The sequence below is a fragment of the Cynocephalus volans genome, chromosome 5, assembly GCF_027409185.1.
Source record: "Cynocephalus volans isolate mCynVol1 chromosome 5, mCynVol1.pri, whole genome shotgun sequence".
Taxonomy (NCBI): domain Eukaryota; kingdom Metazoa; phylum Chordata; class Mammalia; order Dermoptera; family Cynocephalidae; genus Cynocephalus; species Cynocephalus volans.
Window position 1 is genome coordinate 57,478,886 of NC_084464.1, and position 20,342 is coordinate 57,499,227.

Here is a 20,342-nt window from a genome sequence, read left to right on the forward strand (position 1 = left end):
AATATGTAGTAGCTCTTACATTTAGTCACTCACCTGGCACTTTAAATTCACTTTCCCATTATAATCATCAACTCTGAGGTACGTATTAATATTATCCATATTTTGCAGGTAAGAAAATTGAAGCTTTTTAGAGAAATTAAATAACTTGCCTACAGTCAAATAGCTAGTTAGCCCCCAGGGCTTGAACAACTCATACCCATCTAACTTCAAAGCCCATTCTTTTAAACATGGTTCTGTATAGGCTGTAGTATATAAAGTACAGATCCTAGCTTTTGGAAATAGATCTTAATGATGTACTGCCCTAAATATGTGACCTGGGCAGGTTATGTAATATCTTTGAGACTTGATCTCCCTCATCTGTAAAATGGTGACAATAAAACCTTTCTTGCTGTGTTTGAAGATATAGAAATAATTATGTAAAGTGTCTGAAAAGGAGTAGAAATTTAATAAATGTTTACTTCTTTTTCCTGGAAAATACTAAGTGAGCACTATGCTAGGTTATTTTTCTTAACCTTAACTCATTGGATATTTCCAGCAGTTATTTTCTCCTTTCATCATCAGCATGTGCCACCAACAAAGGATTGTTTAAAAATGGTCTTGAATGGGGTATCAATACAATTGGAATGTGTATCCATTTCTAAAATGGCTAAAAAGAAATTTTGCTGAATGAGACTGAGGAAAAGGTATACGTGTATGAAACATTGTCAGACCATGAAGCCTAATGGAAATAATGAGACTTAAGAACCTTAAAAACTGGGTATAGTTTCAATAAGTAGAAAGCAGAGGGTCTTGCATGAAAAATAATTGAGGTAGATGCATATATTACTTGTTCCTGGTATAATGAATAGACAAGTTTGGCTCAGTCATGCAGGAGACATAGTTGTGAACTACCTGGAGTAAAGGTCAGAGAAGATGCATTAGGGCCAGATTATAGAAAGCCTTCAGTTTCAAGCCAAGGAGTTTAATCCAGCTACCTATTTAGAAAATTTTAATCTGAATGGCTACAAGAGAGAAGTCAGATTTCTCAGACTGAGTGATTTTGCACCATAAATCACTAAGATAGGCCTGAGGTGCCAAATCAGGATACACAGTTATTTATTAACGGGGCAAAAGGGATGGGGATGGAAGAGTAAACGAGGCTTGCATACTAAGTACTGATTAACCTCATTCACACAGACTAAATTAAACTTTATTATGGAAAATTCATAGGAACGAGACCAAATTCAGACCAAAACATAACTACTGAGTGGCATAAATTTTTATATCCCTTGAGAAACAAAATCATTTTCCATGACTCCCAGATGTATACATGTATACATTTCTAAGCTATCTTTTTAACCTCCATTGAACTGTGTTATTCTACTTCTACTACTACATGGAGAATTAAAAACATCCATTAAATAAATTTAATTGGAAAATGAAGAAGGCAAATGTAACTCTAAATACATTTAAGGATAACTTTGTTATCCTTCACAGCCCTTGGGTGAGTAACTAATTTAATGTGTTAGAGGAGAAATCTCTGTTCTCTTATATACCTACATACCAGTGGCACCTTTCTTCAGTTAAGTAGAATACATCAGAAATAAAGCGTTAAAGAAAATGCAAACACATGACCAACTTTCTTTAATTGCTGTTCTTGCCTTGTCTCCAATATTCTTTTTTTTTAAGTTTTATTTTGTCGATATACATTGTGGCTGATTATTGCTCCCCATCACCAAAACCTCCCTCCCTTCTCCCTCCCCCCTCCCCCCCAACAATGTCCTTTCTGTTTCCTTGTCATATCAACTTCAAGTAGTTGTGGTTGTTATATCTTCTCCCCCACCCCCGGTTTGTGTGTGTGTGTGTGTGTGTGTGTGTGTGTGTGTGTGTGTGTGTGTGTGTGTGTGTGTGTGTGTGTGTGTGTGTGTGTGTGTGTGTGTGCGCGCGCGCGCACGTGTGTGAATTTATATATTAATTTTTAGCTCCCACCAATCAGTGAGAACATGTGGTATTTCTCTTTCTGTGCCTGACTTGTTTCACTTAATATAATTCTCTCAAGGTCCATCCATGTTGTTGCAAATGGCAGTATTTCATTCGTTTTTATAGCTGAGTAGTAGTCCATTGTGTAGATGTACCACATTTTCCGTATCCACTCATCTGATGATGGACATTTGGGCTGGTTCCAACTCTTGGCTATTGTAAAGAGTGCTGCAATGAACATTGGGGAACAGGTATACCTTCGACTTGATGATTTCCATTCCTCTGGGTATATTCCCAACAGTGGGATAGCTGGGTCATATGGTAGATCTATCTGCAATTGTTTGAGGAACCTCCATACCATTTTCCATAGAGGCTGCACCATTTTGCAGTGCCACCAACAATGTATGAGAGTTCCTTGTCCACTCCACATTTAGTCATCATTTTAAAATTGTATAGTATCTCTGTGCTAATACAATGGCTTTATTACCAGCTTGATCTGATTTTTTCTTACCATGACCAAAAGTCAAGGAAAAGCACTGCCAAATTCTACCTAGAATATCATGTTGCTAAAACTCAACTCTACTGCCCATAATAGAGAATAAAAGGCAAGAAAATCTGTTTTTACTGTATGTTTAGGGAGTCTTATGTCATAGCAACAGGTTTTCATTGGCAGTGTGCCTGTTTTAATATATTTGTCTATTAAGGTAATGTAAAAGAAGTTTTTAATTTTCGCACTTAAAAAGGATCATCTTAGTAAACTTAAAATTTAGGCTGGTATGATTTTTGTATACTGCATTCTTTCTTTACATTTAAAGGAAAACAGTCAAGTATCAATCACTGTTACAGTATAGCCCACATTTTTAAATATGAGTTATTTAGGAAAATACATTAAAATCACACATGCGCGCACACACTATTTTAGACAGTTTTTAAACAAGACTTTTTAAAAAGCTCTTTTAATCTAATGTCTGTTTCTCTATTCCTGTAGAGTTCTGTAGAGTGACATGTTGTTTGGTAGTGTCAATGTTGGTCCCTGGGATAAGATTCTCATCCTCTCCTTCAACCAAAGAGTCCCACTGATCAAAATCTTTATGAAGTTCTGTAAAATATAAACGTTAATAAACATATTTAGCAGTTCAGTGCCTCTAGGTGGCACCACAGAATTACAAATTACACAAATTGCATAATGATTATAGAGGAAAGGTATTGTGTGTGGCTGCAACAAGGCTGCTTTAGCAGCTGCATGTGAATGAAAATTAGGACTGAGGCACCCTGCTGTCAGCATCCCTGCTATAGTTAGAATGTCCCCTTCTAAACTCATGTTGAAATTTAATTGCCATTGTAACAGTGTTGAGAGGTGGGGCCTTTACGAGGTTGTTAGGCCATGAGTGCTCTGCCGTCAAGAATGGATTAATGCCATTACTGCGGTAGTGTGTTAGCTATCTCGGGATTGGGCTCCTGATAAGAGGATAAATTTGGTTCCATTTCTCTCTGTCTCACACACTCCAGCCCTCTCACTTTTTGCCATGAGATGACCCTTGTCAGATGCTGGTGCCATGCTCTTGGACTTCCCAGCTTTCAGAACCATGAGCCTAATAAAGTTCATTTGTTTATAAATTACCCAGTCTGTGGTATTCTGTTATGTCAACAGAAATGGTCTAAAACAATCACCAACATGGAAGTCCACTTAGACTTCATGGAAAGACTATTAGCTTTAACAAGTAGACTTGCTTTCTATGATGCAAAGCAGCAAAATTAACTTTTATAATTTTTGCTTTCAAATTGATTTACTGCTTTGTTTAATTATAAACCAAGTGGAAACAGTTAAAATGAGACTAAAACTGTGATAAATAGACCGTTTTGTCCTGAGTATCCTCTGGTTCATGACATAAAAGAATATTAGTTTCTTACCTAAATGCTTTTGTAGGAATGCTAATGAAGCTTTATTGATAAGATCAATAGCTACATTTGAATCTATATCTCCTTTTAATGTGAGTATGTATCCAATTATTCTGCCAGTTGCAAAAGTAAAGTCAACAAAATTCTGATGGACTGAACCCCTAAAAGAAAAATGAGACATTTAGAAATCACATTGACAAAATTATTTTTGAAGTTAGGGTACAGAAAAGATACTGGCCTGGTTGGCCTACTTACTGAAAACCAAGGAAACAAAACTTATAATTTGATCTTTTTAGATGCATTTGAGGGTCACAGGTTGTTCATTTATGGATCTTAGAGTATATTCATCTTCCCTCTAGAAAAACAATCCAAAGAATCTTGTCTTACTTGGTACTTGGAATTTAGAAGAAATGATTCCCACATTTTAGGGGACTACAATACTTCCAATTTGAGTAGATAAAATGTGTTGTTTGTTGAAGGGGCCCTGAATTCAGAGCCTGAGCCTACCACCTCACCCCTACTACTTAACTTGGTATCTATTTGATGCTAGTCAAAACACTTCAGATTTAAGCCTTAGAGTCAAAAGATTTTTTAAAAAATTCCTGCATTAAACTGTAAGCCCCTTATAAATACCACTCACACTGCTCTCTAAATTCATTAATAGCCTAACATCAAATAGAATGGCTTTTTTTTTTTTAGTGCTTATTTTGACACTTGATTTTCTTGCAATTTTTTTTTTCTTCATTTCCTTGACATTGCACATTTCTGTCTGACTCTAACCACTCTGTGTTCTTCACTGGCTCTTCACCCTTCTCCCTTTGGCTAAAGGCAGGCATTCTTCAAGATCTTATTCTCAGAACAATTCTTTTCTCACTTTACAGTCTCATCTACTCCAAAGGTTTCATCTATAAAATCACGCAAATTCTTTACTTTTCCAATTGTGGCCAGACATCTCTACCTGGATTTCCCAGTTCTCAAGATAAGAAATCCCAACGTTAAAACACGACATCTTCTCAGCCCCACTGCATCTCTTCATTTTGCTGGTTCTTACAAGCAAACCATCATTCTTTGTCATCTAAGCTCAAAACAGGGTCGTCTGACTCTCTCACTCTTCCCCACATTCCAGCTGGAACTTGAGTATGAGAAACATAAAGAAGGTAAACAGAGACAGGATCATGAGAGATCTGAGAGCAGAAGCCTAGATGCTGCCTGAGGAGAAAAGGAAGGAGCAGTATCAATGAGAGAAGCAGGAAAGAGGTAGGTCGAGCAGCCAAGTGAGCAGAAGTTGGGGTAGTGAACAGTGTCAAGCAGATACAGTGAGAAAGGCTGACACTAGGACGTGGCTGCTGGTGTGTCACGCAGCGGGTCTTTAGTGTCCTTAGCAGACCAGCTTCAGCACACTAGTGGGGGCCCAGGAAGCTAGACCACAGGTGTCAAGATGTGAATAAAACTAAGCACATGAAATATTAAATACAGGCTATTCTTTCAAGATATCTAGCAGAGAAAGGAAGAAAAAAGATAAGGTAAGAGCCTAGCAGGGAAGGTAGGGTTCAGGAAAGGTTAAGTGTTCTGTATTATTTCTCCTTCAGAATTAGAGACACTTGTACATACAGATAAGCAAAATTGAAGTCCTTACCTAAATACCTAGACCCTTCCTCACCAGCTATTTAACCTCTCTGTATCCTACAAGATCCAGTTCTATTCCCATCTCTTTTAAGAATTCTTTTCAGTTGGAAAGGACCCCTCCACTGTCTGACCCCATTAGTGGTTATTGCCTATATTGCATGTTTCCTTCCTGCCTTTTCTTTCCTTCTAAGTAAACTAGGTTTCAGATAGGAGAGGAATGAGTTCTATCTTTATGGTTTGTAACATCTCATTGTGAGTTCTTCTATTGGGAGTTCTTTCCCATGTCCAGGATGTAAGCATATTGCCAACACTCAAGGGCGCACCCCATTACAGGTTCTGGGAATTTATAAACTCATTCTTTCCCAACAGGCAAACCCACTGCAGGCCTCAATAGATTATCTGACTTTTTCTTTAAAGAGTTCCAAGCCTAGCCTAATGATGGAATACTTTCCCCCACCCCACCCCCGAAAATGTGTAGGCTTGTTCTGGTGTCTGGATAAAAGTAGCATGTAGCCTAATGCAAATTTCAATTACCAATATGTGAACTATATACATTAACACTACTAAAAACATTTCATTTTAAAAAGTCTAAATGTACTTAGAAACTGATATTATCTGATATTCTCCTTACTGAATTGTCTAAAACAACCCAGTTAGCAATTCTGTAATGACTATCAAATGATATCTGTTGATATTTATCCGAGTTTCAAGTTTCTGTTTCAGATGATGAAAAAAGTAATACTTACCTGACTGTAATCATTTTTCTTTCTTTACCAGGTAAGTAGCATTTTTTCATTTTTATAATATTAGCAGGATATTGGAACCGTTCAGAGTTGATAAAAAAGAGGGGCTGAGGAATTCTGGAATATACTTCATCACCCACTGGAAGCATCCATGCATCCAGGGCGATACCACATCTGTGGATATTTGTTGACAATGATGAAAGAAGGCTGGTCACACACTGGCCAACATATAGGACTTCCTAATAAGGCTAGGATTAATGGACACACACCATACCAGTTTATTATGGGTTACTTTGCTAGGTTTAAGAGGAGTTATACTTCAGTGTGGGAATGGGATATGATTAGCTTTATAAGGTAGCAGACCTGGAATTGTAGAATCATTTTCTTTAGGAGGCCTTTAGGAATTGCAACCTTAAAAATTCTTATTATTCATATTTCATTATATTGTCCACAAAATAGATTTTAAAATAAGTAATAATTTCTGAAAAACTGTGGGGTATTTGAAAAAGTACAATAAATACACCATTTCCTCTGTGTTTCCAGAGCTTTGGGGCACTCCATAGTATATTCGTTATACCTTTTCAGAGTAACAATTGGACCCACTGCTTTATATTTAAGGGTGCTTCAACTGAAAATTGTCTGAGGGTTGAAGAAAAACATATGGAGTATATCATTTGAAAATGTAACTAACTTTCTTTTTAAAAGTAAATTTATTCTGTTTCCTGACCTTTTAAACATTCCATTTAATGTGCTAAGTGGATAAAAAAAAGAGAATTTCTGTACATTGAAACAGATTTTAAGAAATTCAAGGTAGACATTCCATTTAATGTGCTGAGTGGATGAAAGAAGAGAACTTCTGTACATTGAAACAGATTTTAAGAAATTCGAGAGGAAGTTTCACAAATGATCCCACCCACTTTCTGTATGTTTGGTACTACATTATTTTATCAGTCTGGAGTGAAGTAGTTCAAGAAAGAAATTATTTCAGCAAGTTAGAAAACTAGGGTCTGGTCCTGACTCCTACCCAAATAATTGTGTGATTTTAAACCCAGCTCCATCTTAAAGATGAAAGGAAAAAAAATTTTTTTAAATGTCCTTGCCTTTTGGGGAAATTTGGAAAAACTATATGATAGCAATATTATTATCACAATCATTATGTCACAGAAAAAAAATGTGTATAAGATAAATTTCTGAGTAAAAATGTTAAGCCCTTGAGCAGATAAATAAGAATGATGAGGGAAACTATATAAGGGGTGGGGAGAGTTTTTAATAGAAGGAGAAGTATGTGGTTTCTGCCTAGGAAAATTTATATAGAGTACTTGATGGAGGCAAAGAAATAGACAAAGAGAAAACCCCAAAGGGTCCTTTCTTCACTAAAAATTTGATTAAAAAAATTACACCTCACAAGTATTATCACTACTTCTCTTTGAATAATTTATTGTTCTCTTCTTTACTCTGTCTTATTCTCTTACCTGAATCTCTGGTCTGTACTAAGAGCCTGAATAACTGTTGCTCCACCAAAAGAATGTCCAATCACTGCTGTTTTATTCCTATCGATAGAGTCCTATGTGAAAAAGCATGTATAAATTAGTAACTACCTCATGTGGTGTTAGAATAGACTCAATGGTTTTGTCAATCATACAGTTATTCGTTTCACAGGTGTGGTTAAGTACCTTGATTTCTTATAAAAAAAAATACATGTACTTATATATACACACATATATACATATGTATAAAACATATATATATATATAAACATTCATAAAGGTTCAGAAGTAAACATCATCATCTTCCTAGTCAACTACACTTGATGCTTCAACATCAGTGCTCACTTCTGCCTCTCCCCACCTCAGGTTTATTAGTTTGTTCATTCCATAAGTACTTATTGAGTACCTGCTGTATACCAGGCACTGTAGTCTCATTTTCAATGAGCTCACACTCTGTCAGGGAAGAAAGTTATAAAGGTGCATGATACAATGCAATACTGTGGTGCCAAGGAGCACACATAACAGACAGCTAATCCGGCCCACGGGTGGGCACTGGAGTCCACAGGGGCTTCTTGGAAGAGGTGATGCCTGGCTTGAGTCTTGAAGATCAAGCAGGAGTTGGTCAAGGGGAAGGGTGTCAGGCCAAGAAGATAGCATGTACACAGGGCTGGATACAGGAGAGAGTGGCTGGTTGAGAGACAGCAAACTCTTCATTGTGTCTGGAGAACTGGAGAACAGACCATCGTCTTATCCTCAAACTGAAGTACTTCTGGTTTACTCCACTCCCCGCACTCCACCCTTCACACACACTTTTGAGTCTTTGCTCTTGCTGTACGCTCTGTCTGATATTCTTCAACCCCCTCCCAAAATTCTGTCCAAAACTTTGACCAACTTTTCAAGATCAAGCTCAAAAACACGTAGGAGCTGCTCAAGAAATTATAATACTTCCACTGGAGGTATTGGGATGAACCATAAGAAACTGTCATTTTTGTAGATCAAAACTGACTGACTGTTGACAATTTCATATACAGTTCAACCTAATGCATTCTTCATTGCTTTAATACTTTACTGGTTTTGTGTGTGTGTGTGTGCTGGCAGCCTTTTTTCATGTTGTACCTTGTAATACAGCAGAAAATCAGATAATAAACAATAAAATTATGGGACAATAAAAAATTAAATAAAAGAACAATAAAAAACTACAGACAAGGGAAAAATGGCTTTTTTTTTTTCCTAGCTCACCTTCAGTTGTTCCAAATCAAACTCCAAATCTAATACATTCTTCACTCTCCTTCCACAATCAATGTCAAGAATCAAATTGAGAGCTTGAGAACATTCCTTTGCTCTTTGTCGTACCTAATATGATTAAAGTCATAACAAAGTCCATGTAGAGGTTGCATGTGAGAAAAATGGTTGGTTATAAACTGGAAATGCCTAAGAGATAAGTGATGATAATACAAGGTAGCATAATGACACAGGCACAAACTTTGCAGGTAGATACAGCTGAGTCCAAATCCTGGCACTGTTGCTTACCTACTGTGTGACTTCAGATGACTTACTTAACCTGAGTTTCCATTTATTGTATAATAATGCCTACCTCAATGAAATGTGGGTGGATTTAAGAGCAATAACATGTGTAAAGCATGCACTATAAAGAAGCGGCCAATGTGATTTATTTTATGTAACCATCCCAATAGCCCAGCAAGACAGATACTGTTATTATTCATTATTTTGTAACAAATAAAATGTGGAAGCACAAAGAGATTAACTTGTTCAAGACCACCCCACTGCAAAGTGATAGAGCCAGGAATCAAACATAGAAAGCTGGATTTTAAGGCCTGTAGTCTTATACTATTATATACTGCTTCTCTAAAAAGTAGTGTTTTTTATATTGCCTCTGGTGGGTGGAATCTATTAATTTATTTTTTAGCAATTTTGAGATCCTAAATTAGAAGTTTTAATGCAAGAGAATTCTGAATATTCACTAACATTTCCTGGGATTTTTGTGTTTGCTTTGTTTTTACTATGAACCAGACATTTAATTAAGAGAATTTTATTACCCAGAGAATCTTCTGACAGATCTTTTGAGAATGGGAAGCAGGAGAGCTCGGAACATAGCTTGCTGTACGTAAAATTAAATTAACGAATGTCATTGTTTTGTACATGCTTTTAGGTCACCAAGCCACCTCTCCTCTCACTGCAATGTACCTGCTCATTTCGTACAGGTATCTCCTCGTCCTCTTGTTTTACAGTTTTAAGGTAGAGCCAAGACTTGTTCCCTATTTCTGCAGCAGACTCGTCCTTGAAATAGTAAGTTGCAGATGCAGATCCATCTCTATAATGTAAACCAGATTAATTACTTTTACATGTTCTTTCCCTTCCTCATCTGACTTATGTCCCTTAACTCCATCCTTGACTCAACCTCCCTCTGATCTTTGAATTCCACTGTACATGTTTTATTTCATTAAAGAGAACCCCAAGGGAGTTCTAGGAAAAAGATCTTTTTAGAGGGTGAAGAAGACACTATTTTGTGCCCCACCTGCCATGCTGACTTCCGTTTAACCTCATTTATCTTCTTTGCTAGCTAATTACACCTTAACTTTAGGGCAAGCTGTAAAAGGAACATAGGTTTTAGGGAGTGAATGATTTATTACAGCAGGTGGAGACAGTAGTCTGAGCACTAATATCACAAGATCCCCTGCCTCAGGGATCACAAGACACCTGGTGAATGATGTTATCAACTTATTTTTCTTGACCTCTTTTCTTAAATTTGTTTTTAGTAACAGAGGTTTTTCCTATAAAACACCTTTACCTAAATGCAGAGTGCCAGAGCTCTCATCTGCTGATGTCTGATTCTTCATTGTGTGCAATTTTCCTATGTGTAAGTCACCCCCATTAATAAATACCTTTGTTTATCTCTGAATGGACTGCCTGCTTCCTTCTTTGGTCTCAAAGTACCTTCTCAATTTGGAGGGCAGTACGCTTTAACTCCCTCCTTGCACAACCTTATTGTCTATTGTTGAGCTGTGGGTAAACTCAACCCATTCTATCTTCACAATTCAGCCATGTTGAAAACTCACTCTCTGGAATCAGATCCCAGTGCTGCCACTTACTAGCTGTGTGACTTTGAGCAAATTATACTTTCTCACCTTCATTTTCCTCTTCCTTAAAACAATGATAATAGTAACCATCTCATAGAATGGTTATGAAGTCTAGACAAGGTAATGTATGAAAGCACTTAGCCTAGTACATGGCATGCAATAAATACTCCAGAAATGTTAGCTGTTTTTTAAGTCTTGGCAATCTAACTCAATCTCTTTTCCTCATTATATAATCATAGTTGAAAATTCCATTAACATTTTTATTACCTTTTATGAAAGTTAGAAGCATAGTTATGGGCATTAACATTCCCTGTATTTGTCTGAAGAGCCCGGCTATATCAGGTAACATACCTGTGTTCTACAGCAGCAACTATAAACCCATGAGATGCCAGGTCAATGCCAATAGCAGAATAAATTGTCCTTCAAAACAGAAAAGAGGAAAGCATTGCACCTACCAGTCAAGATTACAAGGCTGGGTCCACTAGTAAAACTGGGAACATGGAGGGCACCACACCCTTATTGCAGTGCCCTGGAGTAGAAAGGAGAGCTGTGGTTCTCAAAGGGGAGCGATTTGCCTCTTAGGGGATATTTGACAATTTCTGGAGGTATTTTCATTATCACAGCTGGGGGGAGGGTGCTACTGGAATCTAGTGGGTAGAGGGAATCTACCAAACCTCCTACAATGCACACTATAATCCTCCACAACAAGAAAGTATCTGGTCTAAGATGTCAATAGTACTGCAGTTGAGAAATTCTGGTGCACTGATTACAAATATTGTCTCTGAGAGTTTTGGGGTTTAATCTTGGCTCTGCCACTTGCTAGCTATATGATTTTAGGTAATTACTGAATTTTTGTTCTTACCTGGAAATGGGGCACATAATAAAGCTTTTGCTTTAGGATAGTTATAAGGTTTTGATAAGATAATGTATGCAGGACGGTATGGTAGTTAAGAGAGCGGGACCTGCAGTCTGACCACTAAGTTTGAATCCTGGTTCCATGTATCTTGGATGAGTCACTTGTCTTTTCTCTGCCTTAGTTTCTTATCTGTAAAAAGGTGATGGTATAGTAGTATGGTACCTCACAGGTGAGAATCAAGTGAGTTAATACATCTTCATTGCTTATAACCACATCTGAAACAGGGTAAATAACACAGGTTACTGTTATTTAAATGATGGGACTGGGTGAAGTGGTTAAAAAATCATGTGCTAAGCAACTGCATCCTATACCCTCTTCTACATCTTCATTCTGCACAATTTTTCTCATATCATGTATTCAGTAGGAAATGTCCATGAGAATGAAACGGAGGTGGCTAGAAACTGTATCTTCTACTGATGAAGATACAAGACCTTTTCAGGAGATGGAAATGTTCTAGTACAGGGATCAGCAAACTTCTTCTATTAAAGGCCAGAGAATAAATATTTCTAGTTTTGTGGGCCATACAGTCTTTGTCACAACTACTCAACTCTGCTGTTGTAGTACAAAAGTAGCCATGGACAATGTAAAAAATGAATGGGTGTGGCTGTGTTCCACTAAATCTTTATTTGGGCTGGATTTGGCCCTCGGATTCTAATTTGCCTATCATTAGTGTAGTAGAAATCAAATAAGTAGCTAGGGTACAATTAAAGTGCCAAGATACTTCTTTATTGCAGGTGCTACCCAACTTCTTCCCAGCTAAAAGCCAGGTTGGAAGAAGGGGAGGCAGTTGAGAAGATGGTAGAAAAAAGTGGAGAGGATATGGTCAGGAAAATGTGCACTCAGACAGATATCATGCTTACTAAAGACCCCATCGAGTGATGCCCCTCTGGATCTATCACCATGTTCAAGTGGAAGGCTAAGCTTCCTGTGAGCTGCTCCCAGGGACTTTACAGCTTGGGTGCTAATGCAGGTCCATTCCTGTGAGATGCAGGATTCTTGAACAGCAACTTTGTATCAAGCCCTCTCTTCATAGGTCTGGCCTAATCTTTCTTAGCCCTGTGCTACAGTCTGAGACTCTTCTTACCCAGTCCTTCTCCCGTCTCCATCTCCTTTCCAGGTGTTCAACCAACATCATGTTCTGAAGGCATCTTTTCCTGTCCCTTCTCCTCTTTCAGAAGTATTTCTCTCAATAAATGTCTTTTACAGCTAATCCAATCTTGGAGTCTGTTTTTCAGAAGACCTGAACTAACAAAGGATGACTTTGAGAGTGTAGATATAATATGGAAGGATAAGAAGTAAAAAATCAGTACTCTCTCTCCTTTGTTGTGAGGCTAAACCCCATGAGCTGGATGGAGGGGAAACTACTTGACAAGACAGGGCTAAGATTGATCAAAAGACCACAGCCAATCCTTGAGGAACCCCATCCAGGTCAAGGGCCAGCATGACATTCCAAAATCTGTCATTCCTTTTTTAGAAAAAAAAAATGTATTCAGTCGTTGATCCCTAAAGGTTAAAATTGTTCAACCTCTTGAATATTACCTGAATGCTCCAAGACCATGAGAAAAAATAATTAGCGGATATTTTTCACCAGTCCTCAGAGGGGCATTCCAGTTTGCAGGAGTTGTCCTTGAACCTAGACAACAATGGGAGATTATAGTGAGTTAGTGTTTTCTCTAACTTGAATGTTGCTAGTTAATTTGACTCACATCTCCTTAGCATAAAACCCATTTATATCTATATCTATGTTTTTATAAATCAATAGTAAATTCATTAAAAAGTCTGCTACTAAAGGGGCCGGCCCATGGCTCACTCGGGAGAGTGTGGTGCTAATAACACCAAGGCCACAGGTTCAGATCCCTATATAGGGATGGCGGGTTAGCTGACTGGGTGACCATGGTGCTGACAACACCAAGCCAAGGGTTAAGATCCCCTTACCGGTCATCTTAAAAAAAAAAAAAAAAAAAAAAAAAGGCTACTACTAAATACCCACCAGTCAAAGACCTGAACCATGTGTTCTTTTCTCAGACCATAGGATCATTAATTATCAGTTCTCACTGTCAGCTCTGACTTAAAGTGAGAGGTTTTCCTACTTACAGGTGTATTCAGCAAAGCTGCTACTTATTACCATTCCCAGGTTGTGGAAAAACTTCAAAGGAAATCTTCTGAAACCAAACTACCCAGTAAACCTCAGGAGCTCTACACTGAGAGGCAGAATCTGAGAACTGCAGACTACTCTCATTCTGATTTGGTCCTGATCCAGTGAAAGGTGGAGAGACCCTTGACTTTATACTCAGAGTGGCTTTGGATGCAGCTCTGCCATTTACTAGCTATCGGCCTTGGGTAAGTTCCTCAAACTCTCTGAGCTTCAGATTCCTCTTCTGTAAAATGGAGGAAATGATACCTATCTCACAGGGTGTTTGTGAGAATTTTATTTAATTAGGTTATATATATATAAAGCACTACCAGTCACATAGTAAGGGGCTTAAAAGATGGAAGATACTGTCTTCCTTCACTTCTCAATTGTTATTGTCATCATTATTATTAGTAATTACTTGTGTTTCATTTTTCTCATGTAAAATTGAGATGTGGTCATGAAGACTGCATGCGAAGATTGCTATGGAAGTGATTTATAAGTTATTCAGCACCATAAGGATGTGTAGTTATAGAATTTTCATCATTTCTATTATAAAGTGGCTTTTAAAAAAACTCTAAAGAGATGTTTAAAATGAATCCCAAAAAGGGGTAGGTAGTTTTGAGAGAGAAATTTAAAGACACAGTTAACATCAGCCCAACAGTAATGTCCGGTCAAACAGATAAAGAAGGAAAAGTTTGTGTTAGTGTAATGTAGACAAATTAAGTGATGAATGCATATCAGATTGTCCTAATGGAGAAGCCCCTTGGAGGTTGGTGATGGGAATGAGTAGTTTCTTCATTCATGATGAGTAGGAAATTAGCTTTGACTCCTTTGTTTTGGATCTGGAGAGTTATGGTGGCTTCTACCTGCATTCCCTTTTTGTCTGACTTTAGAAAGCACTTTAGCACAGAGCATGAAGGGCAGTGGTCACACCAGTGAACTTGCTCCTCTCACGTTATTGCTCTCTCCATAGTATGCAAGAAGGAAAACTAAAGAGCAGCCACAGAAAGATGTCAGAGCCATTCTGATACTTTCACCCATTCCTGTCATATTCAGAGTGGACAGAATGGGAACCCTCATTCTCTCATGATTGCCTGGGCTTTTAAGAAATACTTTCTCACCTTAGGAGAAGTTTAGATGGGAGAAAATCTACCCTGGCCTTAACCACCTGAAATTCTTGCTGTTTTCAAGGTTTCTTATATTCTAGAGCCAACAAGTAGTATCAACAGAAATCTTACCAAAGAGCAAGCTCAAAATTTTGCCCATAAGCCAGTGTGTTCCAAGAAATTTACTAAGACCCTGAAAATATTCTTTGTTGGGGATCCAGAGAGTGTCAAGGAGGTCATCACCTTGGGATGGATAATACATACGCAAGAAGGTGCCCTGTTGAGGAAAGAAATTAATGCACTTTTAGCCAAGTTGTTTCTCAAACATATTCCAACAGCTATTTTGCACATTTAATTGTGGGGACCCAAATACCTCTGTTATTCACAAAGAGGTCCAGAGAACTTTTTAAGCTACTGTGGCGAATGAATACAGTCATGAAAGAGAGGAGAAAGAGAACAATATGCTTTCTGAGTGAAAAGAAAATATGAGCAGCCTGGCTTCAGCCATGAAGGAAGGGAAAAATAATGGGTTTATAGATGAATTGATCAGATGACAGCAAAGAATTAGGGAATGACTTAACCAGCAACAGGCTTCATATGAAGCCATTCTCAGAGGATGACAGGGTCAAGTTTCAACACCTTCCAGTGGGCCATAACAACAGCCAATATTGGAATATAGGGATAGGTTGTAGTAATAAAGGCATTACCTTATCAGTGTAATTAAACATCAGGTCTGTACAACCAACAGAATAAGATCCGTTTCCTCTGGGGATTTTAGTTCGGCCAAAGCTTGCAGCAGCCATCAGTGCTTGTATTTTATTGACCCAGGCTGAAAAACAGGTAAATATCATCTCATTTGTCATCCATTACACCCCAGACTTTACTATGCAAAGGAGTGCCAAGGGAATCAAGTTACTGCCCATAGTTTGTGGCTTCCTTCGTTTCTTAACCTAACTTGTAAAATACACAAATAATTATTGTGGGCCTGCTGTGTGCAAAGCATTGTTTGGGAGTTTTAGAGGGTAAAAAGATGGAGGCAGATGTAGCCCTTCTCCTGATACTTGCAGCCTTGTCCTCATCTTCTACTTCCATCTAGAGTATGTTAATGATGATGACCTCCCAAGTCTGAGCATGAACTTCATCTCGCATTTCAGATTTGTGCTTACAGCTTCTCACTGGGCATCTCTGCCTGATGTCCATCCCGTAATAAAGCCAGTGATCCAAAATGAAACTAAATGACCATCTCCCAACTCCCCCTCCTCCCCCTCCAACCACACAGCCTGCAACTCCAGAATTCCCTCTCCTGCATCCCAAGTCAGAAATCTGGGAATCATCCCACTCTCCGACCTTTCTCACCAACCCCGTACACGCAGCCAAGTCTCAATTTCTAATATTTGTTTTTAGTGTAGAACTATCTCCCCCATATGCCTCTGACCCTCTAGCTCAACTGTCCTATTTACACTCTCATGGTCTCTTGACCAGGCAGTTGCCAGCTCTCCTGACTGTCCTATCCATCTTGGATCTCGGCCCCTTCAAACGTTTATCCTTCACATGGCTCCGGGAGTGATTTAAAGCACAAATCTCACCAATTGTTGAAATCCTTCAATGGCTTCCTATCTTAGTTTTTTCTTGAAGGGGGAATGTATTGGAATATTTTTAGAAGGCAGTTTTTAGGAGGTATTTAAATCCACACATGCCTTCTTAAGTAAATACACTGCTACTTGAGGCAAATAAGCGGCCTATTCTTACAACATTCTGGGGCTGAAATGCATTGAGGTTCACAGGTGCACAAATTAAATCCCAAGTTCCTGGACACAGTAAGAAAGACCCTCTGTGATCTGGAGGCCCAGTGCCTTATACTCTTCTTCTGCCTCTTCCCTGTAAGTACCCCTCTCCCCCCTTCCTTGGGCTCCAGCACTCCTGAGCTACACACTGGGCTGGTTTGGGGCCTCTGCACCTTTGTAAATGCCATTGCCTGCACTCAAAATCCCCCTGGCAAACTCCTGATCAACCTCTAACACCTTGAGCAGATGGCATCTTCTTGGATGATGATCCTCCAGACAGTCTTAATCATTTCATCCTCAGTATCACAAAGATTCCCTCCATATGTTTTTAATTATCCTTCCTATCACCTTATATTAAAATTATGTGTTTGTGCACTGTCTCCCACTACTTCTCAAGACCTATATCCATGTCTTTGTATCCTCTGACCTTAACACAGCATCTGGCACATGGTTGATGCTCAATAAATATTTGTGAAAATCAGCTGAACTAATCTGAACTGCCTCTGGTCTTGCTTATACTTCTTTCAAACTCTTTATCATATGTGTTCTTTTACCACCCACTCCTGAAACTCCTTTTCTCACTCTGGTATCAAAACCCTTCCACATACCTGCAGCTTCATCTATTCTCCTCTTTTTCAAACCCCAATAAAATCCATATTTAATTTCAAGATGTTGAGTTCAAACATTAGTATATGCAAACTCTCACTTTTCTTGATACATTCAGCTTGCCCATCCCTCCCCCTCCATTGGACTGTGGGAGTCGATTACTCTGCTGGACAGACTGTGTCTTCTATCACACTCTGCCTCTGACATACCAAGAGTTATGTTTGGTATGGCATCTGCATTAATATTGTGGGGCTTTGCCCAGAAGGGTTTCATCATGGGAGGAAAGCTATTTACATCCTCCACACTAGAGACTCACTCACGGAGGACCTGCCAGTGGTGAAGCCTTTCAATACATAAGGCCTTGCTATCAAGGTCGGTCCACAGACCAACATCACTGGCACCACCCGGAGCTTGGAAATGCAGGTACTCAGACTGCACCTCAATTCTGCTGAGTCAGAAAAGGTGTGCCTATTAAAGCTGAAGAAATGCTAGGCTAAGGTACCAGACCATCAGGCCTGACACACAACTCAGCAATCCATAGTCATATCACAGAAGGTAGTGCCAAGGAAAGAGGTGGTGAGATGAATGGCCCTGGCTATTGGATCCAGGTGATCCTATTCAGATTCCAGGTGTACCTCTTACAAGCTATGATGCTCTGGCCTGGGCAGTTTACTCCCTTCTCTGAGCTGCAATCGTAAAGTGGGGATAAAAGCACTTGACCTGCTGTAGGACAGTTGTGAGGATGAAGAAATAATGTAGGTCAAGTACCTGGAACAGGACATGCCACATTACAGGCGGATGATTAATATTATTTGTCCCCTTCTCCAGAGTTAGTTAACTAGCTAGATTCATGGTGATGTCCTTAGAGGAGCTTCAGCAGATCTAAACTGGTGCATACCACTTTCCTTCTGGCAGATCTAAACTTTAAGACATTTCCTCAGAGACTTGTTTTCCCACTTTACCTGTAAGGTGAACATTTCAGGGTCTATTTAGAATTATAAAGGCTCTTCCTCTCTCACTAAAGACTATCTACTGAGCCATGCTTCCTGGCTTAACAGGGAGACGTCAACTCCAGAGGTCGGTAGGGTGGGCCACACCTGCCTGTCCTGTGATGAGCAGCCTGCCCCAGTTGCTGTGCCCCCACCCACAGAAAGCCATGGCCTGGCTATACAGGGATTGGTGGGGGAGACCTCTGGCTCACACAGTTTGGTGAGGAGCCCCAGAGAAGCCATAGCTGCCTTGAAGACACTACCTCTAGAATTAGGGGTTCAGTTCTAGAGCCACAGGAGGATTCCACTCTGCATAAGGCTCCCCTGGTGAGATCTCAATTCCACTGAGGCCCTGAGAATATTTTCCATTAACCTAGGAGTGCCCTGGTTGTCAAAAATCTGCTCTACCTGACAGCATTCAGGAGCCAGCATTCAGGAGACACAGGTCAAGGTGAGGCTATAGGTCTGCCTATTCCAGAACACCTGACCCCTGAAAAGGTCTCAGGAAATGCTGAAATTATCAAGGTTTTGGCATGGGTCTACAGGGTCCTCTGGCTGACGAGTGCTAGAATGGCTACAGAAAAGTCTCAGCAGCCTATAGTTAACTTAGTCATGGACCTGGATGTCCCATGCTGCAACCATCTATCAGAAATCATCACAAAGGAAGGGGAGAGAAGTCAGCTCAAATGTCCACTATACAGATGATACAGTTTTGTGGTTCAGAATCTATAAATATCTCACCCTATTTTTCTCCAACTTTGTTTTAATAGGAGGATTAGAATCTATAGTATACTATTAATCTCATTATATATTTTTGGTGGTGTTCATTTGTCAAATATTACTGGTATTCAGTCTTGGGTTTGGAGATGAATTGTATACATGCTTGGAAAATTAGATTCCCTCATATGGCTTTATGTCCTTCATTAGCAAATAGGATATTTCTAGCCCATACTTATAAAACTTTTACCTGAACAGCCATATTTTTTTATATATACTTAGTAAGAAATTATAAAGAATCAACTGTTATTTTAATCTCTTATTTAATAAGCTATTTCTAATTGAAAAATATTTATGCATTCATTTTTGAGCATTTTGAATGAGTAGGGCATTGAGCTCAATGCTGGAACTACAAAAATGAATAAAACAAGGTCCCTATCTTCAAGTTTCTGTCCATCATTTGATAGCTTTCCAATGATTTTTAAACATAAGGGGATAGAAAACATGTTGTGAAATTCTCACCCTGTACCAGTAAAAATTGCATGATATATATTCTAGAAAATAATTTGCCGATCTTGTAAGAGGTTACCTGTTTTTGATCCATGGAAAAGGTAATGGGAAAAATGAACTTAATTTCAACTAGGCTGCAGGTTTTTAAAATTTGACTACAAGCTCTTTGTCTTAGTCACCAGTGTATCCTTGATGTCTTAATTTCCTGATAAGTGTCGTGGAATGAATGGATCTGAGAGATCTTACTCTATTTCCTATGCAAATGTAGATGTGAGATGTAGTCCCTCTCCCACTAATACATTCATTTCCCCAATTATGAAAGTAGGGCAAAATTGATCTCTAAGGCACTAAGTTATGAAAGTTCTTTGTAAATGCTATGGGGAGGAGTCACCCATCAAGCCTGAACAACTAGATCCAGAGTGACCATATCACCCAGGTGCACAGGTGTGTGGGTGTAGACAGGATGACATCATTCAGAGCCACATACACTGTTCTCTGTAGGAGACTAGACAGGGCACTTCATGCATCACAACCCTCTGGGATGAGGAGGAATTCACAAAATTCCAGAAGCAATCTCTTTGCAGTAAAGTTCCTTCTTAGTGACGTCAGATGCACTGTCTAGAGATGGCTGTCTCATTCTGGCCACTCCTCCTGGGTTTGTCTAAGCCTTCCTCTCCTTTCCTTCCCTCCTACCACAAGGTAAGAACGAGCAAGTGATCACTCATTCTCATCTGGAGCTCCTTAGCATCTAATTGACTCCCATTCTCC

At 39.0% G+C, this 20,342-nt stretch overlaps 1 protein-coding gene across 4 annotated transcripts in view; it reads right to left on the reverse strand.

Annotated features, from left to right (window-relative positions):
* Positions 1-2,381: 2,381 nt before the first annotated feature.
* Positions 2,382-20,342, reverse strand: part of PLA2G7 (phospholipase A2 group VII) — a 37,875-nt gene continuing 19,914 nt past the window's right edge. For all 4 annotated transcript variants that reach the window (XM_063096656.1, XM_063096657.1, XM_063096654.1 and 1 more), the window contains 10 exons: positions 15,676-15,797; positions 15,101-15,245; positions 13,268-13,361; positions 11,164-11,232; positions 9,920-10,046; positions 8,954-9,067; positions 7,700-7,791; positions 6,231-6,401; positions 3,871-4,019; positions 2,382-3,058 (listed from right to left, as the gene is read on the reverse strand). In XM_063096656.1, coding sequence (XP_062952726.1) covers positions 2,916-3,058; positions 3,871-4,019; positions 6,231-6,401; positions 7,700-7,791; positions 8,954-9,067; positions 9,920-10,046; positions 11,164-11,232; positions 13,268-13,361; positions 15,101-15,245; positions 15,676-15,771 — 1,200 coding nt within the window. In that variant the 5' untranslated portion in view covers positions 15,772-15,797 and the 3' untranslated portion in view covers positions 2,382-2,915. The remainder of the gene's footprint in view (positions 3,059-3,870; positions 4,020-6,230; positions 6,402-7,699; positions 7,792-8,953; positions 9,068-9,919; positions 10,047-11,163; positions 11,233-13,267; positions 13,362-15,100; positions 15,246-15,675; positions 15,798-20,342) is intronic.